The following is a 17,754-nucleotide window of genomic DNA, read 5'->3' as shown; positions in this document are numbered from 1 at the left end:
TGTAGATTGGTGTGTCGCGATCCCGAATTGCGTTCGTTCCGAGCGAAAGAGGCCCGACGTTTTATATATTAAATGTCACGCGATCCACGCGCAGAAAACAGACGGCGAGCGGTTTCCTTTCGAGATAATCGCGAGCTGTTACTTTTCGAGATAATCGGCGTGCACGCGCGTGTACGCGAGCCTCGTAGCGGGCGCGCGCGCGCGCGCCTACGATTTTAATTACTTGCTGTGTGTGTGTGTGTGTGTGTACGCGCGTGTATGTGTGTTCCTTGTGTGTACACGTGTTTCTGTTGTGTATAATTTCCTCTTCTTCTGTTTATTCGTTCGTTAACCTTATCTTTTTTTATTTTCTCGTTTTTACGTTGCTTAAGAAAAATTATTGTGCCGATAATATGTTGGGTCGCTAGCGAAACCCTAAACAGGCAGTGCAGTACGAGTGAGTCCTTAAGCAATCTCGAGGCAAGCTTCGGCCTAATATCACGTTTCACGAGTCCATTAATCGCTCATTCGATATAATTACTTAATTCTTACTTCTGGTTTATCTTGTTTTATTTATTTATTTTATTTTATTTCTGTTTTTTTTTTCTCGAGAAAGAGAGTATCCTTAGCTCCGGTTCTCGTGTGTCTATCGAACGTGTGTATAACGTGTTTTAGTAAATGTAACGTGTCTCCCCCATTTTTGTATAATTCGATCATCTTCGTATCGTGTGAACGTGTGGTTGCTGTATGTTGCTTCGGCAGCGTTCCTTCGGCTGCTTCGTTCGTGTTCTCTTGTTAATTATCACTTAATGCGTACGTTAATGCGTAGGTTAATCTTAACTGTCGGTCTCCCGCTTCGAAAGGGTCACGGAGCACGGTACAGTTTCTTTGGGAGTGGCTTGCACACGGTTCCCTGCGAACGGTGCTCGATCCTCTTCCATCCTTGAACCTCTAGCTTCCTTCATAGTATCCTCGAAACTAGTCCTGACTGGACTTAGGCGTGGTCGGTGCTCGAGGGATCAGCAACGTCCATGAAACAAATCCTTCCATACTCGTTGCTTGATCCTGCGAAGAAATCTCCATCGATCCTCTTAATCTACCTCCTCGAACTCTGTCTCAATCGTGTCTCAATCTTCATCATCTCTGTATCCTTCGAATGTCCTCTTTCTGCTACATTGTTCGTCCCAAGGACGAGCGAAGACTGCCGTATACTGCGGTCGCAACAGTTGCCTCGGGCAGATGAATTGACTTGAAGTTGACGATCCTCGTTGTGCTCGAACGGTTGGTCTCCGGTTGATCCTCGAAACTCTGTTCTCCATCGTACTGGCTGTGGTCCGTTCGTTGAGCCACGTTCTCGACTAATCTCCCCAGGTGTCGGCTGTTCTGTCCTCTGATCGGAAACCGGGTGGGTCTGGTCGGACCCCGATGTCCTCTCGGGAGAGACACTCTGCCTCCACCATTCTGGGACCACTGGCGTCAGCAGGCGCTCTCCAAATGAGCGCTCTGCCTGCGCCTAGCCTGGCGTTGCCTGAACTGATGGAACTCGGCTTTCATCGCCTGCACTCTGGCTTCGATGTTGTCCCGCGTGTATCTAGCCGGTTGATGATGCACCGTGTGAACCTGATGGATATGAGGGACGTGCATCGTGTGGATTTGATGAACGGGCGGTCGCTCCTCCCTGGTGGGCGTGGACGCTGAAGTGGGCGTGGGCGTGCAGGAGACAGGATCGAACTCGTAGTGGCCGTCGACGCTACCGGCGTCGACCGCGTTCGGGATGTGGGTGTGGCCTACGTGGCCCGTGAGCTTCGCCTGGTCCTGCAGCTCTAGCCAGCGGCCAACCAACGGCGGTGGGGGTGGCCTATAAGGGGGCGGTCTCCATTCAGCTACGGTACTCCCGCTTCTAGAGCTCTGGTTCTGCTGGGAGGTGTTTTTCGAGCCGAAACCAGAGCTACTGGATCTGCTTTCTGGTGAGGTCTCAAGGTCTGGGGATGCAGCCAGCTCGGGGGCGGACCTCGCGTGCCTCGCGTGTCTAGGGGGCAGCCTCGCCCTCGGCCTACCTGCAGGCTGCGGGGGCGAGGAGGTCGCCAGAGGCTGGACCGGGACAAACCTCCTGGACTCCGCGTGGATGGCCTTCAGCGAGGGCAGCTCCTGGCTGTACCTTTGATGCATCGACCTCAGTTGGAGATAATCGGGCGGCGTCGGAAACGACCGCTCCCCCGATGATGGCTGACGAACGGAGCTCAGATCGCTGAAGTACAACGGCGTCCACGGCACCTGCGGACCGCTCGGCGAACTCGCCAGGAACCTCGGCGATGAGATCGTGCAGATCGCCGGCGCGATCCTCGCCAGAGAGTTCACTGTCCCGTGATGGTGATGGTGGTTGTGCAGCATCGATGGCAGCCCTCCGTTGATCGACACACCGCTACCGTCGGAACGCAGGCTCAGCTGGCTCGTGCCGACTAATGGCCGACGCCACGATGACTTCAGTCGCTGTTTCGGCAGGAAACCACCGTCGTCGCTGCTCGACGCGTCCAGGATGCTGTTGTTCGCCGAGCTCAGCACAGAATCCGCCACGACGAACCGGCCGTCAGCCGCGCGAGAGATCTTACCCAGCGGACGACCCCGGCACGAGTCCGGCGTGTCCGGGGTCAGGATCTCACGCAGCAGGTTTAGACCTGGTACTCGGCTTTTTCTAGGTCTATGGGTAGGACAGAGAGAGCGTTAGAGTGGTCGTTGCGGCGGCGGGTCGCGGGTCGGCGAGTCGTCAAGCTGGTCGGAAGAGGGTCGCGCTCTCGGGTCGCCTCCGACGGAGTCGAAATCGAATTGCTTCTAATTCTGGTCTAGGACTTTGATCGTTTCATCTAATCTTGATTTCGAGTTTGATAATTAAAATTGAAAGTATTCTCTTTCTTTTGCAGGTCTAAATCGAGTTACACTCAACGAAATTTTGCAGTATTCAGATTTGTTCAAACATCAAAATCCTGACAGAAGATATTGTGATAGTGAACACAAAGTGATAGTTGACGTTGGAGCTCGGTGCTACTTAGACTCTTGGGAAGGTGTTTGAATTTTATTGATGCTAAAGAACAGCTTATAATTTTGTCCAGCACTATTCCTCTTCCAAAAACAGAGTGCAGCTGGCATTTTTATGAGCGCGAAGCAATTTCCTTCGACCCCGTTGGCGAGACAACGACGCACCCAGCTGGAATTGTTTTTCTTTCACCGATAATTTTCGGTTGTCTATTCGGAGCTCTTCCGACGACGTTGACAGGCCGCCGTACAGCAAGAACGTGCAACAACGACGTAAAAAAGACACGCAACGTTAACCACGAACAAAATTAAAGGAAACACAAGGAGGCTAGTGAAAAACAATTGGAACGTAAGGCAGAATACGTACAAAATTGAACGTACAAGATATAAGAATATCTCTTCAGATTCAATATACGTGTACGTATATATATTGTATATGTAATAACGAATAAACGGATGCAGGCAGGGGGAATCGCATGCGCATGCACATTCCGGTGCACGAGTGGTCGGGCGTGACGTGGGGTTGTGGGTGGGTGGGCGTTGCCAGTGACTGGATCTTTCTCTGATTATTTTTTTGCTTTTCTTTTTTTTCTTGCAATTATTTTTTCGTTTTTTTTTTTTGGTGGTGTCTGTTAAAGATCTTTTCTGCCCAATATTTTGTATATATATATTTTTTTTTTTTGGTTCATTTGATTATTATTTAGTGATAGCAATCGTGGATTTAGGTGCTCCGAAACTCGTCACCTTTTCTCCTCCTTCGGGTCCGGCAGCAAGGAAAGATGGGGGAGAGAGAATGTTGTAACACAACGATTACATTCACAAAAAACAATATCGTGGCGATAATGATAAGAAATATAACGCTAAATAACCGAACGTTACTTCTAGGCGGTGGTGTTTAGGGAGCAAATAGATATATCGAACGTTTTCTTTATCTTTTTTTTTTCAGTTCACCAGTCTCGTGGTCACCATTCTCTCGTTCGAACACGCGCGGACGTCGTTCCCCAAAATGGAAGACATAAACGATCGAACGGAAACGCGGAGAAAATCGAAATCAAGGAAAAGAACGCCGGGTACTCGAACGGCTAAACAATACGAAGAACAAGATCACAAAATCGAGCGTGTCGTGTCACTAGCGGGACGATTAGTGGGGACGGAAAAATTCTGCGTGAAAAGCACCGTCGACAATGTGGAACAACTTCTTTTCATACGACGCTTCGTTAGCGAGATAATTAGCTTTGAACGAGCACCTTACGCGCGTCTAGGGTTGCAGTAGATACGGCCAGCCATGATCAGACACATCACTGCGTCTTTGAAGTTAATTATCTCGGTAATGAGGTCTCGTAGCAAAAAATCTTATGAGACATTAATTATTCAGTTTTTCATACAGAATCTCATGCGTTCATTGCAACCACAGGAATATGACCTTGAGCGCTGTAAAACATCGAAAACGTTAAATGTCGATTTTATTCGATCCGAGGAAAACCATAAAATCTTTCTCGGGGAAATCTTCGGTGCACTCGTGGGCATATTAACTGTGTGTACAATTGTGGGGGGAATAATGTAACTTGATTATCTTGAATATGTCACCGAGAAAAGCTTGAATTAAAAATATTTAAAACAACAAAATTTTCGTTGACCCTCAATGTTGTCTTCATCTCGCTATAACTTTGTAAAAAACCAACATGGCAACAATTTCAAACAGAGCATCTGAAACTAGAAATTTCAGGCTTTCAAACAAATGTTTAACGATATCGATGCGGCAATTTTTGACGGAGTTATGATCATTTTTCGGGTTCGCACAAGTGATCCCTTAATTCTTTTGAGGAGTGTATATTCTTTGCTCGATCTTGAAATTTGGAAGGACACGGCCTTCAAATTCGAATATATTCTTTTTCTATTAAAATTTGTATATTCAAGTTAATCGAGCTGCATTTCTCGAACTGTACAAGGGTGTATGAGGGAGGGAAGTATGTCCGAATGGGAAGATCGTCCCGCCAGTTGCACGACACCGTCAATGAAATATACAAAACTGTCGTAGAGGTTGTTGTTTTTAGGGGTTTGGGTTTGGGGGGAGGATTGGGGTGGAGAGATAGAGGAGAGTCGAAGCACATCGAAATAAGAAATAACGCTCGCCGGTCGTGGGGATCGCAGGGATCGAGCAACTCGTACAGCGACGACCGTCGTTGGTAATAAAAACGTTCAAAAAACATGAATAAATATAACAAATGACAGAGTTCGTGTGTGTTCTCTGGATGCAGTATAGATTGTCAGGGGGAGGGTAGAGCCGCAGTGAGAGCGGCTTACCTATTGCTTTTTCGTTTGCTTATGTCCGAGTGTTCGAATGCGATCGCGTCTTTTTACGGCTCGTCTAAAATCGATAGACTGGAAAAGAGGAAAAGAATACAAACAGTTTCGGTTAAATTTGTCGATTGTCTTTCATTCTTTAAAATGAAGTTCTTTCTTTTGTCTTTTCTCTTTTGTTTTCTATTTTTTTTTTGTTTGTTTGTTGGTGAATCATCTGTTAGGATTATATAGTTCGATTGCTGGTTTCTCTTTGGGCATGCTCGGTCAAGTGTGACATGCTACGTGAGAGAGAGATAGAGAAAGAGCGAGAGATAGAGAGAGAGAGAGAGAGAGATAGAAAGAGATTGAAAAACGAACTCGCGTCACTTTCGCACTTTTCGAAAAGAGAGAGAGGGTTAAAGGTGAGAATAAACAGCTGGGGCCGATTCCAGCGAAACTGAATGGCGAAAAAATTGTGAAAATTCCAACGTTTAACGATATTTTCTGTCCGATGAAATTTCGTTCGTGTTTATTGTTCGCCAGGATCGGCCCGAAGTATATAATCTTTAAAGAAACGAAGCAAACTACCGGATGAGTTCTCGATAACAAGTGATATTTCGATTACGGTGCATCTACTGGTAGAGAAATTTTGCGCGAAACTCATAGAGAACAACTTGAGAATATACGAGCAAAATTGACTTGAGAGAGCAGGTCGACGGTTCGTCGTGATTCTCCTGGGCGAATTAATTGATCAATTAATTCGAGTTTGATCGGAGAACTGTGGTATTTACGAGATGACAGATATAAATTACGAGATATAAATAATCGTTTGATGCATGATCGAACGAAATCGTCGACCCGCTGCGTGTTAGGTTTACGGGTATCGTCTATCGATTGAGCGAGTGGCATCAAAACGAGAGACGACGAAAAAATTCGTTTCGTCTTGCTATGGTGATCGGTGAGAGCGATTGTGATTTCGGTGAGGCGAGGTGGATTTGACAAGAAACGAGCGAGTGTGGGTGAAGACGAGAATGATAGAACAGGGGATATATGTATGATAGAAAGTAGGCTGATATTCGGTAACAGTGTGATATGCGCAGAATATGTATATGCGACTGGCAGATTGAAAATATATCAAAGTAAAAACGATAACGAACACATAATCGTCAAATAATCAATGAGGTGAACGAATAAAAGAGGTGAACTATGATATACGATTACATAATATATATAGATATAGATATATGAATGCTGCATGGTCGAGGCGAGATCGAGAATGAACACGTCGATCGTGAGAAAATGATATTTATCGGACGCCCGTTGTAGGATTCATTGTTTCTCGTTTTTTCTTTTCTTTTTTTGTTGATTCATTAATGCGCTATGAAACGACGCCGTGTAACCTCGTTCGCCAAACCCCGAGCAATTTTGCGCAAAAGAAGCAGAACGTGTTTTTCTCTCGGGAGCGACGCGTCTGCCTGGATACAGGGCTGGAGAATTCATTTATTTCTTCAAGTTGTGCAAAAGAGTATTGCTTGAACAATCCAAGTCGAAATAAAATCGAACGACGCGAGCTTATCGCGTCACTACCGAAACAATAAGCATGACAGAAAAATTCTACGTGAAACACTGCATCGAAAATGTTGAATAAATTTTTTTCATACGAAGCTTCGTTACGGAGATAATTAACTTTGAATGTGCACCTTACGCGCGCCGAGAGTTGTCAAGACTTGTCCCCCACCCTTCTACGGACGCTGCGTCACGTGACCTCTTCCCCTCACTTCGTGCGCCCTCCCCTCTCCGGCCATCAAAGTCAATTATCTCGGTAATGAGGCATCGTATCGAAAAACTTCTTGGACATTAAATATTCAGTTTTTCGCGTAGAATCTCATGCGTTCGTTGCAATCACAGTATTACGACCCCGAGTCCTGTGAAACGTTGAATATCATTCAATCTTTCAATCAATAATAAAATAAAACCCCGATTTCCTCGATTACAGACAGAAGTAGAAATCAAGCAAGCTCTTCAGCATCCTGAAAAATCGATCGACGGATGTACAATGAATTTCCCATGGATGAAAATTGGATCCAGCCGGGAGGAGCGAGTCCGGGCAGCCGCGTCGTCCAAAAGCATATAAACAGTCTGGACACGAAACGATCGTTGGATCAACTACGGGAACACATCTACCGTCTTGCCTCGATTTACACTCTTATCTATGTACTCCCTAAGTCCGCCGAACGAAGGTATATAGGGTACTGACTGGATGTTACTAGTGTGACTCCTAGCTGTATTGCCTGTACTGCTGATCTCATCTACAGTCATGACAATCATCCTAAGTAGATAGTAGTAGTAGTAGATGGTAGTGGTAGATTAGTAGGTCCTAGCAGGTACACATTGCAGAGCTGTAGTCTCGCACAGTAGGTAGATAGGTAGGTAGTAAAACAGTAGACTGTTGACGACAGTACTCGGTACTCGGTAGTTGTTGTACTTAGTAGCAGTTGTTCTCGTGGTAAGTACCCGTACACAGTAAGTAAGTTCAGTAAAGTACGTAGGTGAAAGGGTAAAGGTAGCAGTGGTAGAGCAGTTAGCAGTAACACTGGCAACTTCGATAGAATCGTCCCAGTAGTATTGGCAGGGTGTCTCGGATAGCTCGATCGATCAACGACATATCACTTTAAAACAGATCCTTCGGATCGTTGATCGACTGAATCACGGTGTTTTCTCGTATAACACACATTTAATCAAACACATACATGTAATCCGACGAGAGATCTTATTCTTTTTCGTGGTCTCGGGAGCAACCGTTGTCTTGGGTACGTAGTAGTGATGGTAGTAGCAGTAAAGTAGTAGCAGTAGTAGTAGTAGTAGTAGCAGTAGTAGTAATAGTAGTAGTATTTGTAGTAGTACTTGGTAGTTTCTTTTTTCAATGTGGCTAGCGGAGGTTAGGCTTACTGTTCCGCCTCTCTATGATAAACACGCTCTCGTAATCTCGATTATCGAGGTGGAGCGCGTGATGGTCACGATCACGGTTCGGGGGGGCCAGCTCGTGGACCGGCTCCGAGGTGGCAGTGGCGGGGGTGGTAACTTGCGTAGGAAGTGGTGGTTGATGAAGAGGTTGTGGTGGTGGTGGTGGTAGTTGCGGATTCAACGGGCTGCAACGGGTCAGCGTCGAGACTGACTCGCCGCACGCGTTTAGATTTGTCGACCTACAGAAAACACAGAGAGAGAGGAGGACAAGAGACGCCCACGTGGTTCTTCTTTTCTATTTGTTGTTTTTTTTTTGTTTGGTTCGGTTTCGCTTTTACGGCTCTCCGTTCGTCTCTAAAAAGCTCCTTCGTTCTTTCCGTTAAATCTTTTGCTCCGGCTCTCTTCTATACCGTCTCTTTCCGTTCTAGCCGGTCTCGGTTTTCTAGTGCCGTTTCCTCTTTAGGCTCGTTTGCTTTCTCGTCAACGGCGCTCGTTCCCTCACATGAATCTCGAGACTGGAGAGGGAGAGGTGGCCGGAGAGGAAGAACAATTTAAAGATTTTGTTCGTTTACCTCCATTTTATTCGTATCGATTCATTCGAGGATGTGTTCTTCCTCTCCGCAGCCTCTCGGTCCCCGATTTCTCTAGCTCTCGCGTTGGCTCTCTTCTGATCCTTGCTCTGACCGCGATCCTCGATCTTATTGTTTGTAGATCGTCGAGGCTCGATCGGGATCGTGTTCGCAACCCGAATTCAAAATCTTCGTTGCTTAGGTGGGCTGTGGTAAACTGTATTCCGAGGAAATGTGTGATTAACGATTGATCTCGCAGTAGAACCTCCATTATCCGAGCTGGTCAGGAAGACTGTTCGAATAACAAAACTTTTAGTTATAAGGATGGATTCGATCTGCATAAATATCTGCGATAAATATTAATTCTTGTGTGAATAATCGAGGTGCTACTGTATTTTTATGATTAAAAGCACATTTCTCACCTGAGTAACAAAGAATAGATCGATTCAATTTTTCCTTTTCACACTTTTGAAGTTTGATATTTTCGAGATTACTTGATTTTCGAGGCTCGAACCCGATCCCTTGAAAATTATGGCAGTGGCTGAACCGTCCAGCCCGTTCTGGATATACGTGTAGGTACAAACGTGCATAATCGATTTGATCCGATGGACATCACGGAGAAAACCGCGACGAATTGAACCGTGTTGGTCTGTTGCGATCGCGATCGCGGGGGTTGAAAACCAAAAATTGATCACCGGGCTTATCACGTCGGGGTGGTTAGTTTGGATAGATCGAGGAGAAGTCGCGTTTTTATTCTGCGGCGGATAGGAGATCGAATTTGCGTGGATCGGCACACCGCTCTCGTTGACGAATAATCGAATAACGAGTTCTCGCTTTGCTTTGTGCTACAACGCGCGATTAAAATACCTTTCGCTGCTGCGGAATGCGGTATGCCGATGGCACTTGCTACGGGAATTTTCGACATTTCGTGTGTTTAGCCGGGAATTGTCACTCTCGAAATTTTAATCGCGTAATCGTTTAATTAAGGAGAATAGAAAGTGGAATGTGTTCGAAATTGTTTGAACTATTGACGTTTAACGCTTTGCACTCGAGTGGTCACTTAGAGTCGCCACTGAAAATTGCTTTACCATTGTTCGGAATGTTGTTCACATTGTTGAATATGTTGGCATGAGAATTATATCAAAAATTTCATATCCATAAATTGAAATTATTCATATACATAGAGTGGAATTATTCCAGGTCGGAAGAAGTGTTTAATTTTCAAGGGCCACGTCCATCAGAAGGGTGAAAAAGTATTCTATTCGATCTTGATTTCATTCAGTAAATTATTCTGATTTTATTAAATCTCTTAAACTGTCGGCAAGGGTTGAAGGAAATAGAACATTGTGAATTTTTTTGGAGACGACTACTGAAGGAAAAATTTTGATTTTATCGTAGTATGATAATGGCACTTTACACTTGAATTTTTTCAAGCTATAAAATAACCAAAGGCTAAAATTTACACTCTACAAAATTGTAGAACACGTACCTGCTGCAGCAAAAGGGAAACGAATCAAACTAGTTTAAATTTCCCGCGCAACCCCCTCCACTGAAATGCATTAGCACAATTTTTTGAATATTTTCACGGCTAGCCAAACACACGAAAAGTTTCTCGGTGAGAGGAGCCACCCCTGCGATAAGCCCGCCAGAGGGATGTTTCATTCTCAGTGTCTCGGACAAATGTTCGAATAGCGAAATAACATCGGAACCAGTGGATGCAGAGGATTTATGAGAGGAGATCGGTGAAACGGTGGAGGTAACTGCGTCGATGAAAATGAATGGAACGCACGCGAAACACAAAAATCGCTAGTGTGTTGGTGGGTGAGAGCGGGGCGGAAGAAACGAAAAAAAGGAATATATCAAAGCAAAAAGAGAACGATGAAGAGAGATAGAAAGATAGAGAGAAAGAGAAAGTAGGAGTGGGGGGAAAGAAAACGGGCGTCGAAACGAAATGGCTCGTCGCGGGAAACAAAGGCGACATACGATCCAGAATAGGCATCACTGCAGTCGTATTGTGGACTTTTGGATGCCACGATGGAAATCATAATAGTCGGCTGAGTACCCGCTACTACACGTGCAGTCCGCTCGGCGTGATTACAAAGCTGAACACCTCGGTGTTATCGAGGCGGATTTTCTCGTTTTCATATTACATACGTACGGGTTCGTCGGGAGAAATGCGATGACGTCGGTGAGCGTGCTCTCTCTCACGACCGTTCGTTATTTTTTATGATTATATTTTATTCTCTTTTACTAACTTATCAGATTGTTTTTTTTAGTCCCTTTTTTTCGTCTTTTCTCTTTAGCTCGATTTCTAGCCAGTCTCGGTCGGTTGACTCTGTTCTCTCTGTTTTTTCTCGCCTGGCTCTGCACGCTAACGCGACGGTATAAAGGTGGGAGTCGACTTGGCGTGGTCCGGGAATCAACTGCGTCGCCTTCGTTCGCATAATTACTCGATTTGTTCGGTATTCGAAGATATTTCATTCCCCCCGTAACGTCGCGCGACTCGGGAGACGCGATGAGACAGTCGGGAGCAGAGGAAAGCTGTTTTACGCATTTTGTTTGAGGTAGTAGGGGGGTCAGGGCGATATGTTAGGGCTGAGCGAGACGCTACGGGGGGAATGCGTGTAAATGCATCGGACCAGGCCAAGCTCCCTCAGGGGAACTCGCGACCGTGCACGCGCAGAAACGAACATGTTTCTCCATTGGGGATCGTGCGACGATCATCGAAACGGATCGGTCTCCAACCTCGTCCAAAATACCTCTGCTGCTGCGGTTTAGTCTGCCGTTATTTTTTTCTAGTTTCGTTTGTTTCATTTCGAATGTGATCGTTACTGGTTGTGCTCGCGTTGTGTCATGTATGGCGCAAGATCAAAAGAGATCTTCTCTTTTCTTTTTTATCTTTTCGTTTCTATCAGACGTTTTGTTTGCTTCTCTTACGCGTCCCCTCGCTTCGTCCGCAATTGCACCGAGTTCAAAGGGATATGTGACCGAACCCCGTGGACAAATGCGAGTTCTAGCGATGGTAGCGGATAGTTCGGAGTTCTGTCGGCAGTACAGTGTACTGCGAGGAAGCGACGAGTGGCCCGGTTGGGGAAAGGCGGCTCTGATTGGCGGCCGGCGGCCCCCTCCACTTCCTAATGCTCCGCCCATTACACGCCCCTCACAGTGAATCGCGTTAAAACTAGATTTAATTAGTGCCTTATAAAGCCGTGAATGGTCTAGGCATCGTTAATTGTAGAATATTGAAGACCCCTGTCCGAGGGTTAACTTTTGTACAATTTAAATAAATATCTATCTATATGAATCTGAACTATATTGATTACTTCAGAGGACTACAACTATCTAAATATTGTCTAAACAATTTGGCACACTGGATCCATCCTAATACACATTTCTAGGCTACATTTTACTAATTGACAGAATACACATGGCGATAGTCCCGCCCCTAGCTCCGCCCTTCTTTCCACACTGTATATGTTCACTACATATAATGATTAGAGAACACTTGTCGCTTGCGAACTATCCACTGCGATCCTCGAATATTCGCATTCCTCCACGGGATCCTCGAAAATGGATCGAGCCAACGGGCGGAGAGAATCGGAAAATCCCTCCTCCCGTGTCGCTCGTAGTAACTTACAATTAAATCCATCGCGGAGATCATCGTTCGTCCAATAACGCATACTTACACAAGGTGTCTGAATGAATCGGAAGATCGCGCGATCGATCGTGGGCGTTATCGAACGAACGATCTACGGTTTCTCGTGTCAATACATAACCTCGATAGACTCGTGACAAATAGAAATGTATATATGCATAATCAGGCGTGCACAGGGTGGGCCGAATAAACTGACTAAACGAACCATCCCCCGCGACAAAATCAGACCTCATTTTTTAAATCGTTCACAGTACAACAATAATAAAAATAAACACGATTCGCGGTGTTCAAGAATATCAAATAAAACTGAGGGACTCCAGTGTTGTGCTTCTCAACGATATTTGTAAATTAATTTCAGGCGCTGCAATAAAATTAAAAAATAAATGAGGACTATGTTTGCCGCAGTGTGGAACAGCGTTGCAGCTTATTCGGCTCGCCCCTTGCACACGTATTATATATATAATTATCTCGAACGTTTTGTCAGCTATAGATTACTCGTGAGAGGTTTCTTAAATGCTTGCGGTGCTTCGGTCGCCTAATGCTCGTAAGAGGGGGTGGAGTGGACTTAATTGCTAGCTCTGGCTAAACCTAAGTGATGTATATATCTCTTCCGAGGTCTCATCTGCCCTGTCCCTTCTTTTCTAGACCAATAATCTGGAACGTTCGTCTAAAGACGAGGATAGGTCGGTGACAAATCGTCGGTTATTTCGTTTGCGTCGCGCGCGACGTTAAGGGTTGTGGATTCAATGTGATCCACGACAGATAGAAAGGCAGATGGGACCTCCTCGGTCTACGTCCTCGATTCTGGCATTAATCCTCGAACGATCCCCACCCCTCTCGAGAGGAGGGGATCGATTAGGTGAGTTGGAAAACCTGTATGAGCGAATGGTAAACCGGCCGGTGAATTGACACTCACTTTTTCAAAGGCACTGTTCCCTGGGGCCCCTGCCCTGCGCCGTTCCTGGAGTCGGCGACCCGGCTAGACACCATAGTATACGCTGAAAGCAGTTCTACAATGTTACAAAATTATGTTAACTGGATTAATTCTGTCCGGCTGCGCAGGTGCTCGCCCGGCTCCTGCGTTACCTGGTCGACGCTGCTTCCTTCACAAAAACACCCCAATCAAAAATTTTAATTTTAACCACGCGTACACCCTCTACAGTGCCCACGGAAAATTATGCCACGTAATTTTTAATTTTACCAAACGCGTCGAAGAAGCGAGAGAACAGTCTCGGAAATGGGGGTTGAAACATCCCTTGTAACTAGACAGCGGATCTTTACGCACAATAAAACTTTTCTACCTAAAGTGCAACAAGAAGCGATGTAGAAATTTATTTGCTTTCGTAATATGTTTAATAGGTTGAAAATAATAAAATAGCAGTTTTAAAATACGCTGTCTACTTATGACAATAACCTCAATATCTCGGAAACTATTGGACACAGAAACAAATTTCAAAGTGCATCTCGCGAGTCTTCGAATGGCGAATTTTTTACACCAATTAGATTTTCGAAAAATCCATTTGTTTGAACGATAAAATAGAAATTATTGTTCTATGTTTGGTTTAAGATTTTCCTGAGATCTGTGATTTTTAGGGGGTGTTTATGGAAGGATGCGTTGGGCGACCATGATCCCAGGTGCGGGCCAGACTCGACGAAGTATCTCGACGACGCGGGACAATGATTTGCCCCGCTGTCCCCCGGCGTTCCTACCTTTCTCCTGTTTTCGTCTCTTCCGCTTATTGCATATCTTCACCGCACATATACTGAGGATGATCGCGACGATGAAGAATAGTATACCACCGACCACACCTGCGGTAATCGCCTTGTGTTTGACACGGGCCGGCACAGGAAATTTCACCTGCTCGCTGGCACCGTAGTTCGTCGATGAGTTCGCGAACACTTGGAAATAGTAGGTCCTACCGCCGACCAGATTCTTCACTGTAATCAGCCAGCATGGAACAGAAAATCGTCGAATACACACTTTAACACTGTCCGATAATTTTCCGACCGTAACAGACAGTTATTTCCTCATTTCTCATGAAATTATACAGGTTGACTCGAGGAACCAAAATTATACACTCGAGCTCTTTAAAAAGCTCGTTATTAATAATAAAAGGAAATGCCAAGGGGAAATAAAATCAGATTCGAAGAGGGAATTTTTGTGGTGGGCTAGACGAATCGGTGAAGCTCCTATTTTTCAAAATTTTCTCTTTTTTCTTTGGGGCTGCATATCTTTTTTGCTGTCTGTAGGTAATATTTTAAGCTTTGTGTACCTTGTGCTAGCCTTGGATACTAAAAATAAATGGAAATAGGAAAGGTATAATTAAGAGATAACTGTGACAGAAAAATCAATGAAGAAAATTGCCTTTAGCAAATGCTCAAAATAACACCCATGAATTTTGAACGTTGTTAAAAGAAATTTTTGTACAAACACGCATATCCTGTCTATCGATTTAAATGATTCTCTCAATTCTAAACGTTCGGAGTGTATGGTGATCGAAATTGATGTATTCTGTATCCCTGTAATAGAAACCCTTCGAAAGATAAAAATGAGATCTCGGTGTTCGATCGTGCAAGGGTGAATCATCCCCTGCAAGAAAAGCGAAATTGAATCCAGAATTGTTACGTTGCAGTATATTTTATAATACAAAAAGTCAAGGTAAATGAACAATTCTTTTCGACACTGTAAAATACCATCGAAATAAATTAAGGGTAGTCTAAACCAGGGTTAATTAAATCGTGGTTTTGAATAATTCCATTATGTATGATTTTTCTCATTTTAATACAATAATTAAATGTGTGGTAATTGATGAAATATCAGCATATTTAACAATGTACGCAATATTCTGAATAATGGTGCAGCAATTTTTAGTGGTGATTCTGGGTCACCACACGAGTAGTGAGGGCTAATACGTGTACAAATACAGGGTGTCCCAAAATTCCTTCAACAACCGAAAAAGGGAGGTTCCTGAGATCATTTGAAGCAACATTTCCCTTTGCAAAAATGTTGCTTCAAATGACCTAAGGAACCTCCCATTTCCGGCTGTTGATGGAATTTTGGGACACCCAGTATAATTGGTTAAACACACACAATAAGTAAAAAATCTAGTAATTCATATCCCCCTATCTACAAGTAACAAAATTGGTTTGCTGTAGAATGTACATTGCGAATTCCAAAAAGGATGTGATTAAGATTACTTTAGATTAAGACAAATTTTGTCTAGAGTCCTACTATGGCGTGAATGAAATAGCAGAAGGAAGATGCTTACCCAAATAGTTGGTTTCCTCGGGTCGGATTTGTCCCTTGTTGAGCGTTTTCCATGGTCCGTCCGTCTTGTACTTAATAGTATAGTACTGAATTAGATGGTTCCGTTCCACGGGTGCTTGCCAGGTTATCAGGAAACCATTACTGACCTCTGTCACCGTGAGATTCTTCGGAGGACCTGGCTTTGGTCCTGACGATTTAAAATCGAATTAGCTTCGTCGTCGACAGGGAACGTTAGAGAAAGAGAGAGACAGACAGTTATAGAAAAGAGGCACTCGAGAAAGAGAGAGAGAGAGGGACGAAGAAAATTCTTTCGCTTCTTACCTATCCAGCAACAGTCTGTCCACCGAGCGAAAAGAAACTTTTACCTGAACGTCGATCAAAAGGAGCCAATCGGAAACCGATAACGATATAAATTGCAACGCTGGAAATGAACATTTTGCGAGAGCCGAGCTCCGATCAAAGTTGACGTCCCATTAATTAAGGGAAACAACTCGTTTAGAACTCGCGAGGGAACATATTCAAGTTCCGCGAACCAGTCCCGATGAAAGAGACCGAGTCTCGGAAAAATATTCCAGCGGATCTCTTTTTATCGGATATTTATTTGTTTATCGGACGGCGAGGACCATCGACGTCGAGTATTGTAGAATCACTCAGCACTCGAGTATACTGAAGTTACTGCTACTTTACTTATCCGGATTTTCAGATCGCGGAGTTTTATCAAGCTGATAGGAAAATACACAGAAGAATTTATGAAATAAAATGCAATGGAGCAGCAGCGGAAATGATAGACTGCTTCGAGCAGCATCGAGCCTCTTCGGAGCAATAATTGATGTGGATTTTTATACAAGATTTAAATGTTCTGACGCTATTGGAAAACTCGGAAATTTTTAAATACTTTCTGCTGTTTTATTTCGTATGCTCAGCTTTTTTTATGAATCGAGAAAATCCGCTATTAATAATTATTATTCTAGTATTATGTCAGTTCTTTTTCGTAAAGAATTTCGATTATGAAGATTACCAAAAAATTCTAATTATTTCTCGTGAATTTTTAGGCGAAGAATTTCGATTATGAAGATTACCAAAAAATTCCAATTATTTTTCGTGAATTTTAGGCGAAGAATTTCGATTTTGAAAATTGCCAAAAAATTCCAATTATTTTTCGTGAATTGTAGGCGAAGAATTTCGATTTTAAAAATTACTGAAAAATTTCTTTCAAATGAAAATAAATTTGTTTAAAATCATTCAAAAGATTTGGTTGATTTTTTAAGGAAGCAGTTGGCTTCCTTGAAACTTCGAGAACCTCATAAGAAATATGGGACCTCGCTGATTGCATGGAGAGGTGGCTGCAAATCTGCATACGGATCGTTAAGGATTTCTCGGATCTGTCAGAGCGATTCTACGGTTACGGGGGAAACACCGTCGCTCGGGATTGCCGTTGCGGGCATTAATAAGGCTAACGAATGTATGCCGGAAGCAGTTAGGTCGGTAACATTATACATGCAAGTGGCGACGGCTGAAGATGACCTCACGCGTCTCCGATTCCATCGAGGAGTTGCATCAATATGATTCCACGGCCGGCTGTCATGTTCGTTTCGAGCGAGCATGGTTGGCTAACGTTACCGTCGAGATTTATTTGTCGCCGCCGTTTCGTTTAACCGCATTCCTACGCCCATGTACATTCCACAATTTTTTCAAATCAAGTCGTTCAACCAATATGTTCCTTTGGGTATATACAGGGTCTTCCATTAAGAAGTATTATTTTAAACTATAAAAAGAAATATATAAAAAAACTTTTTAAAAACCACGCTTATATTAAAATGCACTAAAAAGGAGAAAATAATTTTTTTAGACATTAGTGACGATAAATAAAAGCGTGGAGCGCTATTCTATATTGACGTAATCTTCGTGGGCGCTCCACGCTTTTATTTATAGTCTCTAATGTCTAAAAAAAATTATTTTGTCCTTTTTAGTGCATTTTAATATAAGCGTGATTTTAAAATATGCCG

At 44.0% G+C, this 17,754-nt stretch overlaps 1 protein-coding gene across 15 annotated transcripts in view; it reads right to left on the bottom strand.

Moving 5' to 3' along the window:
* Positions 1–520: 520 nt before the first annotated feature.
* LOC143217386 (protein turtle) overlaps positions 521–17,754 on the bottom strand; it is a 102,058-nt gene continuing 84,824 nt past the window's right edge. For 8 of the 15 annotated variants that reach the window (XM_076441617.1, XM_076441609.1, XM_076441612.1 and 5 more), the window contains 4 exons: positions 15,750–15,935; positions 14,191–14,418; positions 13,397–13,490; positions 521–2,677 (listed from right to left, as the gene is read on the bottom strand). In XM_076441617.1, the coding sequence (XP_076297732.1) occupies positions 1,456–2,677; positions 13,397–13,490; positions 14,191–14,418; positions 15,750–15,935 (1,730 nt within the window). In that variant the 3' untranslated portion in view covers positions 521–1,455. Of the gene's footprint in view, positions 2,678–3,563; positions 8,496–13,396; positions 13,491–14,190; positions 14,419–15,749; positions 15,936–17,754 lie in introns of those variants that run through there. The other 7 variants (XR_013010798.1, XR_013010800.1, XR_013010795.1 and 4 more) reach the window with 7 other exon arrangements.

Source organism: Lasioglossum baleicum, chromosome 16, assembly GCF_051020765.1.
Source record: "Lasioglossum baleicum chromosome 16, iyLasBale1, whole genome shotgun sequence".
Classification (NCBI taxonomy): Eukaryota; Metazoa; Arthropoda; class Insecta; order Hymenoptera; family Halictidae; genus Lasioglossum; species Lasioglossum baleicum.
The sequence above is the reverse complement of the archived record's forward strand: the minus strand, read 5'-3'. Positions and strand labels throughout refer to the sequence as shown.